Consider the following 14249-nt stretch of genomic DNA (forward strand, 5'->3'; position numbering starts at 1 on the left):
AAGACTGACAAGTCTCTGTGTCATTATTTCAAATTACTTCTTGACTATTACTCAACTGGTGAATTTTGGATTCTTTGGACTTAAACCTCTTTTTATCTTTAGGAGCTAATTTTCAGTGTCAATGTATATAAATCAGTTCTCTATTACTGGTGTTGCCTCAGCTGTGTTCAGAGCACCAGGCTTGCTTCACACTTCAAGTAACCAGAACTGATGCCCCATACCTGCAGTGGGGGAGACATAAAACCATGGCATCTATCAAATAGGTCCCTGGCTGAGGTTAACTAATTCAGAAGTCATAACTGGAAATGGAGGGGGTGAACTTGAGCTTTAAGGCACTACAATTACATCTGGGTCCTGTGATTGACTGTTCTTGTAATTGCAGTTTTGTGAAGTTGTGCAGCTGGGGCCTGCTGAACTTAGCTTCCTTCTGGATGACCTATGCTGGAAGCTGGAGCATGTGCTGACCCCAGGCTCCACAAAGAGAGTGCCCTTTCTGAAGGCAAGTACTGCAGCAGCCAATGGGTGTAGGGCAGAGGCAGAGCCACATCAGTGGCCTCCTCCAGGTCTTTCCCAAGAGAAAAGGTTTTCAGAATAATTTTCAGTTAACTGGCAGTCTGAGCTCAGCTGTGTGTCAGAGTAGCACTTGCTCATTCAAAAGAGACTTCTGTACCACTTCCCTTGCTGAAATGTTTGTAGCATCAGGTTCTCTGCATGTCTGAGAAAAGGGTATATAATAGATAGAAAGCCTTTCAGCCTCAAAACTCGAGCAGCCCTTTTCCTACTCCTCCCTGAGGACCCTGGCTCTGCTGTTCAAGGGGCAGCTCAGCTTAGGCAGGCCAGATAGCTGCTGTATCCAACAGAAGCTACTGCATCCATGCTTCTGCTTTTTCTGCAGTCTTTCGAAGAATACCTGAGTGCAGTGACCCCTTGCATTCCTGGCTGATGCCTTCAGGAGTAAAGTAAATGTGTGGCCCACTGCATTAAACTATGAGAAATTCACTGCAACCTGATGGACTGTATCAGTTTCAGTGTTCTTTCTCCTTGTCTTTCTACCAACTTTCTTACTCTGTGATGCTTCCTCATAGAGGGTATTGACATCAGGAATTGCACTGCTCAGAAGCAATCTTAGATATGAAGTTATTCTCAAGTAAGGCTGATGAAATTAATTTTTTTTTATTTGCTGCAGGAAAGAAGCTACAAGGATATTGGCTTTTCCCACCTGTGTCAGAGATCCCCCAAGGAAGTTGCTATGTGTGTAGTCAAGCTACTAAAGCCACTGTGCAGTCACATGGAGAACATGCACAACTACTTCCAGGTGAGTGGGCAGCAATTTTGACTCAAAAAACTATCAAGTGTTGTCACCTCTAAAGGTATTTTTAGTTTTTCTTGTGGGGAAAAAAGAGCTGCTTAATTTTCTTAATTTTTTTTTTTTAAACATGGAATTATGGAAATGGGTTCTTGTGCCATTATCTTTCCTTGGATTAGCGTTTAATGAATTGTTTGTTCTGTATTAAAGGCAGTTATACAAAATCAGGGTGCGGAAGATGAACCAGGAGTGAATATCCAGGAGCACATGCTGATGTCCTCTTGTTACCAACAGCTGTTACTAACTTTTCGCTCCCTATTTGCTTGGTAAGTTTAAACAAAAAAGTATATAATCACCTAAATGAGCAAAGTCTGTTTATTGCTTCCTCCTCCTGTTCATCATCTTTAAAGTGTTTGTACCCAGCAAATGGCCTGTCAGCCACACAGAACAACACACTGCGATGGCTGGAGACTTTTAAGCACTTTATGGTTATGTCAGGCTTCATTGCCTGATCCTGAGCTGAACTAAAACTGTAGGTGATGAAGCACTGAACTGGATAGAATTCAGTGTGCTTTTGGATCAAGATCAGCATGAGTGTCATACTGGCACACCTAGCTGTGCAACTCCTGTTTTCCTAGGGGTCTTGGAATTTCTTACCAGGTCCCTTCATCCTTTGCTGAGCTGTCACTGCCTGATTTCTGAGCAATGAAAGAATTTCTTTTGTCAATGGGAAAGTTTGAATCTGTACTTCATAGACTAAAAGCCATGTGCATTTAGTCAAATGCATTTGGACTGCATTTGTGTAAAACTCAGTAGTGCCGGTGCACCTGGGTTTGACCTCTGCATCCACTAATATAATCCAGGATAACATCATAGAAGCTTTTTGTGAACTGAAAAGCTTCTGTTGTGTGTGCACAAGGTTTTCCATTCCCATTCAGTTTTCATTCTTTTGTGTCACCTTATAACTTTCATATTTCGGAGCTCTTCTTGCATATCCAGCTTCTTTATTTTTAGTGTTGCAAAAATATGCCCAGAGACGCTTTTGCATCTGATATCTCTCTTTCTTCTAGTCTGATTATGAACTGGATGTTTTTTTTTTTCCACCTCAGGAATGGGTTTTCTCAGTCTGAAAATACTGACTTGCTAAGATCAGCACTCCAGGTGCTTGCAGGCAGACTAAAACCAGGAGAGACAGAATTTCTTCTTGAGAATCTGATAAGGTAGAGTCAGTATTTCCCAAGCTCTGAAAGGGATGAATTTCAAGCAGTTTCCCCTGTTTTGTGTGAGCATTATGGGTAAATGTATGGTTGGGACCTCTCGTAGAGATAGCATTGAGTTAGCTAGCTTCAAACAGAGGTTTGTATTTAATTGAATGCAGTGCAGTCAAACCTAATGAAGAGAAGCTACTGGATTATAAAATATGTATTAATCTATGGATCTCAGTGTTTGAATGCTGTTCGAGATGAAGAGATTAGTAGGATTCACGGGAGGAATAAGTATATTCTGGATAGTTAAAATGCTTACAGGAACACTAAGCAAAAGCAGTATATAAAGATGTTGCTGGACTTAACGTAATTGGGGCTTGAGAGAAATTTCTCAGTGGCTGAATATTTATCTACTAGTGGTTGACTGCCACTTCTTCAGGAGAGGACTGCTAGAGACAAAATAGTGGGCTAGGGAGACCTCGTATTAGACCTAGAGGTGGTCTAATACTTCCTTTTTATGTATGTTTCTGGGAGATTGTCTACATTAGTTTTACCCTTTCCCTTTCCTGTCATCTTCAGTGAGAGTTTTCACTACCTGCTGAATTTCCAGCAGAGTGTTCCCAACTTCCACTGTGCATTCATCCTCACTCAGCTGCTGATCACCATCACTAAGAAACCAATGGATGGCTGGAAGAAAGAGAAAATTGGTAATGTGTGAAGCATCTATAAGCTGACATCCGTTTTCGTGATGATTTTGCCTGTAAATCTTGGGTTCTCTCTCTGGAAAGCATCTTTTGAGTGAGAGATTTCCCATGGTCTCCTAGTAATCTTGCTGGATGAACAGTCCTAGCTCTTAGAAAAGGAATAGCAGTAAATATATTGGATCTTCTTTGCTATTTGTTTTGCTTTGCCCTCAGTCTCTTAGCTGGTGTTTTTGAAAATCAAAACTTCACAGCTTTTTAGAGTTCTAAGAGCAAGCCTGCTGTTCAGTTTTGGTACCAGTTTAATCACTGATTATGGAGGTGATTATAGACTTAATTCGATGTAGCTTCCTAGTGTAAGTACAAATGTCTATGACAGCTGATTTCTAAAAATTACGGAAATGAACTCAAATACAGCTGTTACTTGAGAGCAGAGAGAGGAAAACCTACATGCTGTTAACTCCATGCAACAAACATTTCCAGTTGAGAGCTCTTCTCATGGGTTAGGACCTGTTCTGTAAGAGGAACAGCATTCAAGCGGGTAAGACATGCTTGCAGTGAATATACAGGAAAAATATTGGGTCTCCACTTTGTCACACGCTGAAATAAAGACTTTGGACAGTCAGCTCTCTCAGCCATACCTTGTCATAGTGAGACATCTCTAGAATTTGTCCTCAGAACTCCATAGTCACGCAGAATTGTGACTTCTCTACTTTGAGATTATTTTACTGTTTTTAAAAGTCCCACATTAGGAGAAATGCCCACTGCTTATGGCAGGGAATAGCCAATTTTAACTAATAATTTCATGGTTTGAAACATTTCTGCAAGAGAGAAACAGGTTTCTTAGCAGTTTTGAATTAAGGAATCTGTAAAATTTAAACTTGCCTGTTCGCATTTATTGTTATAGCACTGTGGCCAAAAAGTCAAGTCACTTGTTATTGGAATTCCATTTCTAGAAATTGATGCCCTAAGGATTGCATATTGCCTAATTAAAATGAAAGGGTTGCCACACTGTAGGAGGTACCAAACAAATAAGGTTTAATATAAGCTTGTCAGGGAGAAATGTCCAGAGATGGCTCATGGATCTGATGTGAACAGCTATTCCAGACCAGAACACACTGGATATGTATATATTTTGTTATGATACATGTCCTTGTGGCCTTACTGCTTTGTAGGGGAAATGCATTCTGACTTACCAAAGTTCAGGCATATTGAGGAGTAGCGATACTGCGATCTTTCAAAAAGCCATTTGGACACACTGCCTTCATAGGGAAGAAAGAAATGGTCTTAGATTCTTTCTTCAGTAGGTTATCCCTTATCTTTTACAGCTTCACTAGCAAAGCAGTTCCTTTGCCAGTCATGGGTGAGACCTAGTGGAGATCGAGAGAAGGGCAGCCAGTTCAACAGCGCACTGCATACTCTGCTCTGGTAAGGCTCAAGCCATTGCCTCAATGCTGAGACACTCATTTTCTAATAATTCCTGTTGCTACAGAGGAATGACCCCTCTCAGTCATAACCCTCACACTTGCACAGTTTGGCCTACATTGCATTGACAGACAGTGAGTGATAGGAAGAATTCTGTTAGCCATTGGCTGTAGAAACATGTTTGGTAGCTTTCAGTGACATTACTTGTGACAGTTCTAAGTATTCCTTTGGATTTCCTATATATGATTGCCTTTGGCATAAGAATGAGCTTGACAATTTTAGGCCATGTGTTGTGGATAGAGCAGTGTTTAAGAACTTGCTGTGTTATTCTGTGTAATATTTACTGATTAACTAAGCTGGGTTTGGATTTAGTGTCTACCTGGAGCACACAGATAACATCCTGAAAGCTATAGAAGAAATCTCCAGTGTTGGTGTCCCTGAACTGATCAACTCTGCCAAAGACGGATGTTCTTCTACTTACCCTACTCTAACCAGGTAACCCTATCAGTAGAAACTTTGAATTTCATGAGATGTGTAATGGCAATTTCTGCTTTTTAATATTTAATTTTCTTATTTTGGGGTCTGTTACGGTTTCATGTTAATACTGCTGCGGGCTACTCTAGGCATTTATAAACATTTTTTGGCAGCATGCAACAAGTTAGTACATGGTTAACTTCATGTTAAGGGGAAATGTCCTTGTACATTAACACAGTGCTGAGTTTATTATTTGTGAGTCATTTTAATTGGAGAATGGGCTGTGTCAGGTATGCTGCCTCTTTCTGTGCTACTCTGGTGGTATAAAGCACTCCAAAAGTCAGCCTTAGAGGCCTGGGGTGGCTGTGGGCAATCCTGGGCTGATATGCAGTGTGCAAAAGCACACTCAGGGTGTTTCTGCTCCTGGTATAAGAATTTGGAAACTCAGTTTATCCAGGGATGGCCAAAATTCCTGCACTTTGGAACCGTTAAAATCATCTTACGTGAAGAGCTGCAAACCTTTCACTGTGGACCCCTAGAGCTACAAAAGAGTGAAGGGTGTCTGTGGTTCATACTGGAGAAGTGATAGTGACTTCCCAGGATTCTCCATCTGTCTGAGCAATGGGGTTGGGCTGGGCATGCTTGTGAGTCCTAGGGTTAATCTCCTGCAATTTCCTATTGAAAAGAATGCCCAGCTGAGTAACCTTCAAGTTTTCCACATTGTTCTGGGGACAAGAAGCCTATCTTGGTGTTCAGAGCTGGCTTTTAGTTTTGCTCTCACTTTCTCCCCAGGCAGACATTCGTGATTTTCTTCAGAGTAATGATGGCTCAGCTAGAGAGTTCAGTGAAAAGTATCCCAGCTGGGAAACCGTCAGACTCAAGTGAGGTATGAAAATAAAGGCACTGGACTCTTTGAGGGGAAGAAGACCTAAGTTAAACTGTACAGTACAATAAAGGTCTATAAACTGGAAAGGATCTTCTGAACTTTGCCTAGGAAATGCAGTCAGACAGCTTCATTCATCAGCCAAAACTGATATACAGGGTGATATATAAGTAGCATCCTTTTTCACTGGTTTGTACCATGTCAAAAATCTCGTATATCCAGTAGAAGCTATAACCAGAAAGCCGATAGTACTCTGCAAAACACTGAGCTGTGCAGTTGGTCTGCACACCCATGTGGGAGCACGAAGTTATTTTGCAACCAGGAGCTGTTCTGAGAGCAAGGAAGTGTGTTAACTCTCAGCATTTTAAGCCATGTGGGCACTGATCAGGCTGGAATTTCCATTAAGTGTTTTTGCTGTGATAAATCTCCTGTGTTGAAGGTTAGTTCTTCTGTCTTCAACAACAACAGTAGCAAAATGCTGAGAGAGCATCCAGGAAGGTGAGAGGAAATACATCATCTTGGCTTCTTGTCCCCTTGCATCCAATTAGGTGCAACTGGAGAAGCTGCTGCAGTGGAACATCGCTGTCCGGAATTTCCATATCCTCATTAACTTGGTCAAGGTGAGATTGTTGTTGTTTTTCTGGTATTACCTTCATGTTCCCAGCAAAGCCCAGTGTACCCTGGTTCATGAGCACATAGATCACCAAACAGCCATCCTGCTAGGTATTTCCACGTGACAGGCACTGCATTTCGCGTGCTTATGTGATCCCTGTTGAAACTTGAGGACAGATGTTGCCTTAGAATAGAATTCACCTGTAGTCGGAGTATGTAACAAATTGGCTGATGTGCTTACCTTGTTTCCTTTAGACTTGTGGACTGATCTGGCTCTTTTTATCTCTCCACCAAGCAGGTGTTCGACAGCAGGCCTGTGCTTGGTGTCTGCCTGAAGGTAAGCAAGAATTCAAAATAACTGAAGAGAGCAGTTTAAGAACTTCAGTGAGTAGAGGTGGTTACTGAATTGTTTGAAAGAAGCAGAGACTGTTTCTTATCCCTTTAACTGTCTTCCACTAATCCTCACCATGTGGCTCGACCAGAGCGAACTTACTGCAATTGGCATTCCTGACTTCAGATCCTTTCCCTCTTCTCCTTTCCCCCTGGCAGTCCAAATGAGATGAGACATCACAGCAGACAGGTCTCCCTCAGAGCCCAGAGAGATCCTGTGTCCCTCTGCGATTCTCCCTTTTCTGACTCGTGTATGTATAGGGATTTTAACATATTGTAGTTAGTTCAGTTTTATTCCTATTTTGTGGTGAATACAGCCAGGGATGTGTACAACAATAGGATCTTGTCCTTCTTAACCTCTTTTTGCAGTGATTGAAGTGGGACACTTTACTGATCCTGTATATTCCAGTACAGTCTTCACAAGTATAGTCTTTAACTAAGCGAGAATAGTCTCTGGGGTAGCTTGAAAGAATGTGTCATTATCTTATCTGACTTTGTGATGGTTCTTTGAACAGGAATTTGAACTACCCTTTTGATGTATTTATCCTTCTTTTCTAGTACGGCCGTCTCTTTGTAGAAGCATTTCTGAAGGTTGCCATGCCTCTCCTGGACTACAGCTTTAAAAAGCACAGGGTAAGCCTTTTGGAGACAGCTGTCTTGGAGACAGCTGGGAAGCAGGACTGATTCTTGCTAGATGAAGAGTCCTGTCTTGTCATGCCAACATATCAACATGTGACACTTGTGACAGACACCTCATGACAAACACATCATATGTCTCCCAGCTGTGCTGTGCCCTGTTTACTTGCACAGTCAGTGCTTTCTCAGCACTGTTTCCCAACTTGCCAACCCTCTTCTCATTGGATGGCTTCACTGTTGGCAAAAGAAGTCCTTTCAATCTCTCTCTCCTTCAAAATCGGTTACCACAAAGGTGTCAGTCACAGAGTAGGAAGCTCATTTGAGTGGTCAGGTTGGTGAGGGCTTATGGTGCAGATGGACAGTGACGTTGGTGTGTTTGCAATAACTCCTGGAGCTTTGAGCAGGACAGTATGCACGGGTGCAGATGGAGAGGCCAGCCTTGCTGTACTACATGCTAAGAACAGTTCACTTACTCCCTCTGCTTTGTTGCAAGGCAGCCCAGCTTTGCCAGTGAGACTCAGTCTTTGGCTTAGCCTTCACAACTTAAGGCTAAGTTGGTAACTTAGTCTCTAAGAGGTAACTCCTTTCTATTACAAATGTAAGATGTGTTCTCATGGAGGTTTGAGGGAATGAGGTTATCAAATGAATGTCTAGTCATTGCCACTGGACAGTAGAAAGTGCCATGTCATGTGCTCAGTAGAGACAACTGATACCCAGAGTTAGTGTTGGATGCATTTCAAATACCACAGTGTAGCAGTATGTTCTATACTTCTCTGGTTTCCCTATTCACAAGGTTTTGCTCATGGCAAGAGGTGACAAGGTTGTCTGTGTTTTTATTGCCCTGTTTCCACTGATATGCATTCAATCCAAACTGATTCAAAATTCAGTTCAAAGTGCTTGGCCTTATGACATGAGGTCGTACTTTTATTACCAGCTACTTGGATACACAGTGCAAGGCTCCTATGGCTTAATCCTGTTTGTCTGATGTTTCCTGAATATGTGCATCATCTCTATCCCATAACTCTTTGGAAGGATTGCTGGGACTGTGGGAACACTGTCTCATTATTGTTTCCCTTATGGAAAATACTTTGGTAGAAGGATGTGCTGGTCTACTTTTTTATTGCAGGATGATGTGCAGAGTTTGCTGAAAACCTTGCAGCTGAGTACCAGACAACTTCATCACATGTGTGGCCATTCCAAGGTAAGATTGAATTCTAAGGTAAGTTTGAATTGCAGCACAAACTCCTGTCCTAAGAATGATTTATTTCCCACCCAGGGCATAGGTTGGTTCTACTTGCAAGCTTCCAGCAGTATCTGTACAAGCAAGAACTCTGAGAGGAGGAGCAATAGCCTTGGCTTAATGGCCCTACGTTCAGTTTTCGGTCTGGAAGTAGCTGACTTGGATGTGTGGTCAGGTTAGCATACTTTTTTAGGGCAGAGGCTCTTGACATCTTTGGTCGTTGGCCTCTCTAAAACAGTGTTTCTGAGGACCCAAGCCGAGATATTAGAGACCTTGCATGAAGTCTAGATGCCAAATTGATAATATGGAAGGGAAGTTTTGGCAAAGATCAACAGCCTTAAGGGTCAGAAGAATCGGTAACAGGAGGTGAACAAGGGAAAGCCTTACTCAAAATCCTCTTGAGACACGTTTTTGGCCTTGTTACATTGATACAAGGGAAGAGGACAAAGGGAGAGGAGGAACGTTGAAATGTGCAGTCTGACAACCTCTGTAGGAGGTTTGGGGCAGTAAGGAAGGAGAGGACTAGCACCCTGTTTACAGTGTGGAGAGCCAGTACTTGTCACAAGAGAGGATCACATGGGAAAGGCAGTTAGCAGGAACTTCATCTGTGCTGCTTTGTTCCTGTTAGACTCCTAAGAGGTTGAAGAACACAGGTCTGAGAAGGGGCTCTGCCAGATTTGTTGAAGGGAGAAAGCCAGCTATTAGCATGGTTCCCCAAGCTAGATCTGCTACCCATTTAGTCCAGAGCTGGCATCAGGAGCATAAAAGCCTAGCTGGGGATCAGAATATGCTATTGCAGCTATCAGCATAGGGGAGAATTGGAATCTGGCACAAACCCTGGAGATGTTAAAAAGCCCATCTCGTGTTTGCAGTGAAATCGTCATGCCTGCTTTAAAGTCACAGTTCACCTTGTAAACAGGATAATATCACTGCAGCTTGTGATGTCTTGTCTTTTATGTTTGACCAGCATTTTCAAGTGCCATGGCCCATGGTCCCTGTTAGCATGTAACTGCGATTAGTGAACACCTGTGTTTTACCGGTGCTCTTCTCTGTTGCAGTCTGATTAGGTCTCTGTGCCAAATCATTTCTGCAAGAATGAGGAGGCAGCAGCTGAATCTAGGCAAATAAATGTAAGCAGTGAGTGCTCCAAACCTGTTTGAAGAGGAGCTGACACCAACATTTGTTAAACCAGTCATGATTTCACTTGCTCACTGATGTACCATGCAGTGTTACCTAGGGTTTGCTGCTCTCCCTCAACAGGGGATGCTCAGAGCATCACACACCAGAGAACAGGAATGGGCTTTGTTTATAATTTCCTAAGTATTTGTCAGTTACCCTCTCACATCGAGCCTCTCTTCTGTTTCTGTGTCTAATGCTGGGCATAAGGACAATTTCTGGAGACAGATTTTTGCAAACGCCATGGTCTCCAAACTGCCTGCAGACAATTGGGCAGGTTCCAATACCAAGGGAGCACTGTGACTGTTGATTGTGTCATTAGCGAGGTTTTCCATGATTTGAAAAAAGGTTACAAAGTATGCTTATGAAAGAGGACAATACTTGTGCACATAATAATTGTTTATGGTTCTTGGCAGGTTTTCTGGTTAGAAATGACTATAGTGTACTGCAGATCCAAGCCTAGCAGAAGAGGTGCTCACAGAGAGCTACATCTCATACAATACCTGGCATAGCTGCCCTTCCTCAGCTGGGCTTTGCTTACAGCAACTCCATGTGTTCTCCCCTGTCCTAGTTCTCCAAAAGCCAATGCTTGTTTGGTCTGGACAAGCTGCCTTTGGAGTTTATAGCATACACACATTCCATGTAACTAGTGTAAAGGAATTGCTTCAGGCACTGAGCAATAGAAGATTATCATTGCAGTGGTTTATTCAACACCTTTCTCATTCTTTCTTCTCTGTGTTTGGGAATTAGGCAGTATCCTCACATGAAACTCCCTGCAGCATTAACTTGCAGCTTGTTGCTATCTCCCTTTCTAGTGGGTAGTTTTGGAGTTTGGCCACTTGTAGCATTGCTTTTTGCTTTGGACTGGAATGGTGTGGTTGCCTATTGCTAAAAAAAATCCTTATCTGAGTTTTATTGCTTAACAAAAGCTATACAAGAATTTGGCCAAGAAATGACATGATCTGAGTGAGCTTTGTGGGGATCACATCCCATCCGTCTCACCTGTATAACCAGAGGCTTTTTAAATAGCCAGAATACTTAAGCAAGAATCAGTCACAGCCATGTTTTACTGTTCATACTTAGATTCACCAAGACATTACACTGACCAACCACGTGCCTTTGTTGAAGAAGTCTCTGGAACAATTTGTGTACCGAGTGAAGGCAATGCTGGCATTCAACCACTGCCAGGAGGCTTTTTGGATGGGTGTCCTTAAAAATCGGGATCTTCAGGTGAGAATCACTGTCCTGCCTGGGGCAATTAAAGCCTGGGAGAGGACAGTGCTCATCTCGCTCATACAACTCTGCCCTTGTGTGTGGGTAGGGCTAAACAGCCAAATTCAGTGTGACCATGTTACAGTCTTGTCTAGTGCTGCAGGAGGAAGTGTTTTATTCCAGGATGGAGGATCTGTCTCTGGGGCCTTCCTTGCAGCCCGGCTCTTGCACTGAAGCAGTCAGGTTTTATTGTTTGTGGTGAAGGGGTGGGGGTGCTTCCTCTTCTCGGTGACAAGGACTGCATGCAAAGAAGGGAAAAGATTACAGGTCACTTGAACACCTCTTCACATGCTCTGGTGTGTGGATTTAACAGAAGCCAGTTCTGGCTGTTTTATTCATCTTTCACTGTAGAAGCAGGACAGTTGAAACAAATCTGGGCCATGAAGATGCTCCAAGGGCTGGAGCAGCTCTGCTCTGGAGACAGGCTGAGAGAGCTGGGTTGGTTCAGCCTGGAGAAAAGAAGGCTTCAGGGAAACCTTAGAACAGCTCCCAGTGCCTAAAAAGGGGCGACAAGAAATCGGGAGAGGGACTTTTTACAAGGCCTTGTAGGGACAGGACAAGGAGGAATGGCTTTAACCTGATGGAGGGGAGGCTGAGATTAGATATTGGGGGGAAAAAAGTTCTTCTACGAAGAGTTCTGTGAGGGTGGTGAGGTGCTGGCACAGGTTGCCCAGAGAAGCTGTGACTGCTCCGTCCCTGGCAGTGTTCAAGGCCAGACTGGATTAGGCTTTGAGCAACCTGGTCTAGTGGAAGGTGTCTCCCGGAACTAGAATAAGATCCTTTTTAACCCAGACCATTCTATGATTCTAAAGCTTGCTTTTTACTCAAAGCTTTTATTAACAAAATGCTGCTTTCTTCCATCCTGGCATGCTTTGTCTGCCTTGCATAAGCTCAGCACGGGTTTCCTGCATTCACCTTAGGGAGAAGAAATCCTGTCTCAAGCTTCTGGAGAGGGGGGCTCCGATGAGGAGAACTCTGCAGAAAGTCCTGCTGAGGTACCGCCGCGCGGGTGCTCGGTTTTAACTCGTCACACCGCAGAGGCGGCGGGCCGCGGGTCTGTGTCTGACGGCGCTGTTCCCCGCAGGAGCTGAGCGGCAGCGGCACGGACCCCAGCGACGACGACGGGGCCGGGGCGAAGGGGCCGGCCTCTCCGACGGCGCCCTGACGGCGCGGGCGGGGCCGGAGGCGCGGGGCGGGGGTTGCGGTGCGCAGGCGCGGCGGCTGTGGCGGCGGGGCGGCCATGTCGGTGCAGGAGGACCCGGTGCAGCGGGAGATCCACCAGGACTGGGCCAACCGCGAGTACATCGAGGTGATCACCAGCTCCATCAAGAAGATCGCGGACTTCCTCAACTCCTTCGGTGAGGGCGGGGGGCCGGCGGCGGTGTGGGGGGGTCTCCAGGCCGGCTCCCGCTCGGGGTGTCTCACTGCCGCCTCCCCACAGACATGTCGTGCCGGTCCCGGCTGGCCACGCTGAACGAGAAGCTGACGGCGCTGGAGCGCAGGATCGAGTACATCGAGGCCCGGGTATGCAGCGCGGCGGGGCGGGTGGGTCTGTTCATCTGGACCGGCCTTGGCTGAGTCGTTTCCTCTTCCCGCAGGTCACCAAGGGTGAGACGCTGACATAGGCCTGGGTGGCCCCGGTTCCTGCCCCACCGGAGCACCGCCGCCCTGCTCGGGGCCTGCCTCCGCCGCCACCGCCGCCTCTGCTTGTGTTGCCAATAAACCGCTGTGCTCCTGCCCTGCCTGCTCTCTGCCTGCCTGCCTGGGGCTGGGCCAGGGATGCCTGGCTCCCTGTCACCATCCTGGATGTCCAGAGTCAGCCCTTCCATCTACCTGACCTGTGGGGTTTGGGCCTGTGTTCCTCGCCACACTGAGGGCTGTGATGGGAGGGAACGCGCTGCAGGGGCTGCAGGCCTGGTTGCTGTCAGCTCCATGAAGTACCTGACCAGCCTTTGAGGTGCTCTGTGCTCCTGCTGGAGTCACAGCAGAAAAGCTGGTGATCCTGATGGTTTGGAGGGTGTCAGCCGTCCTGTGTGCATGCTGTTAGGGCTTTGTGGGGACAGGCTCACCTATCCTGGAGCACATCACATGCCATAGGGGAGTGCATTCTCTCTCGGGAGGCAAGTGGCAAGTAGAAGAAATCTCTTTTCGCTTCCCACCACTCCTCTGGGTGTTTCAGTTTTTCACTGGGTATCTAGAGCTGCAGACTTGCAGGTCATATTTAGGTTGCTGGGGTGTCCATGGAGTTGGTGTCAGTAAAGGCTTTACTTCCCAGCAGACTTTAAATGTTTTGCTATGTTCTCCAGCTGACATCGGGTGGTTGCTCCTTAGCATAGGTCCTTCTCTGAGTTCACAGTTTGTTCTCTGTAGAATGCTCTGTGTTTTCCATTGAGTAAGTGCTCCTCCAGCGTTTCTCTCAGATCATGTAGCCAGTTACACTTTACTGTCAAGTTGGGCTGCACATCCAGGAGGCTTGGCTGTTTCTGGTGTTTAGTCCCACCAGAAATAAGTGCTTTGTAGCAACCCTGGAGGAGTGGAGTGGAGCAGTCATGGATCACTGCCCTTTTCTCGGGGGTGATACCAAATGATGAGACTTGAGTGCTGTCATACAGGATTGGCAGATAGAGGGAAAGCACCTGTCTCTTCTCAGGGGCAGCTGCTTTCTGGCACAGGTGCATCAGTAGTACGCCTGTGGTCTGTGCAGTAGAGCTGTGAGATCTCTGTCCTCTTGGAGAACTCAGTACTTGTCTGGACAAGGCCCTGAGCAGATTGATCTCTGACTGAAGGTGTGTGTGTGTTTTGAGGGGATAGAGACAACTAGAGGTCCCAGTCTAGATTATCCTAAGATTCTTAACCCAAAGACTGAATGGGAGATAGAGGGTCCCAGAGACATCCCTGGGATGGGGTCTATACCAGGCTGACCTCTTCA

General features: G+C 45.3%; 2 protein-coding genes across 3 annotated transcripts in view; both read left to right on the forward strand.

Moving 5' to 3' along the window:
- FANCD2 (FA complementation group D2) overlaps window positions 1-12577 on the forward strand; it is a 42905-nt gene extending 30328 nt beyond the window's left edge. Inside the window, exons 30-44 of one of the 2 annotated variants that reach the window (XM_065687898.1) lie at window positions 383-499; window positions 1187-1315; window positions 1517-1632; window positions 2416-2526; window positions 3091-3218; window positions 4541-4640; window positions 5010-5132; window positions 5904-5997; window positions 6543-6614; window positions 6905-6943; window positions 7555-7629; window positions 8759-8833; window positions 11132-11278; window positions 12241-12315; window positions 12405-12577. In XM_065687898.1, the coding sequence (XP_065543970.1) occupies window positions 383-499; window positions 1187-1315; window positions 1517-1632; window positions 2416-2526; window positions 3091-3218; window positions 4541-4640; window positions 5010-5132; window positions 5904-5997; window positions 6543-6614; window positions 6905-6943; window positions 7555-7629; window positions 8759-8833; window positions 11132-11278; window positions 12241-12315; window positions 12405-12485 (1482 nt within the window). In that variant the 3' untranslated portion in view covers window positions 12486-12577. The remainder of the gene's footprint in view (window positions 1-382; window positions 500-1186; window positions 1316-1516; window positions 1633-2415; window positions 2527-3090; window positions 3219-4540; window positions 4641-5009; window positions 5133-5903; window positions 5998-6542; window positions 6615-6904; window positions 6944-7554; window positions 7630-8758; window positions 8834-11131; window positions 11279-12240; window positions 12316-12404) is intronic. The other variant, XM_065687899.1, reaches the window with a different exon arrangement.
- Window positions 12512-13058, forward strand: BRK1 (BRICK1 subunit of SCAR/WAVE actin nucleating complex). The gene is made up of 3 exons (XM_065687902.1): window positions 12512-12678; window positions 12762-12844; window positions 12919-13058. The coding sequence occupies exons 1-3, from the start codon at window positions 12561-12563 to the stop codon at window positions 12943-12945; spliced, it is 228 nt and encodes a 75-aa protein (XP_065543974.1). The 5' UTR covers window positions 12512-12560; the 3' UTR covers window positions 12946-13058.
- The last annotated feature ends 1191 nt before the right edge of the window (window positions 13059-14249 follow it).

Source organism: Lathamus discolor, chromosome 7 (genome assembly GCF_037157495.1).
Source record: "Lathamus discolor isolate bLatDis1 chromosome 7, bLatDis1.hap1, whole genome shotgun sequence".
In the NCBI taxonomy this organism is placed as follows: domain Eukaryota; kingdom Metazoa; phylum Chordata; class Aves; order Psittaciformes; family Psittacidae; genus Lathamus; species Lathamus discolor.

What these genes read in the sequence shown, in the direction of transcription:
- BRK1 (XM_065687902.1), top strand. Translation starts at nt 12,561, where the DNA reads ATGTCGGTGCAGGAGGACCCGGTGCAGCGGGAGATCCACCAGGACTGG. An exon ending in GGACTTCCTCAACTCCTTCG is followed by an intron (nt 12,679 to 12,761) that starts GTGAGGGCGGGG and finishes GCCTCCCCACAG; the next exon opens with ACATGTCGTGCCGGTCCCGG. An exon ending in TCGAGTACATCGAGGCCCGG is followed by an intron (nt 12,845 to 12,918) that starts GTATGCAGCGCG and finishes CTCTTCCCGCAG; the next exon opens with GTCACCAAGGGTGAGACGCT.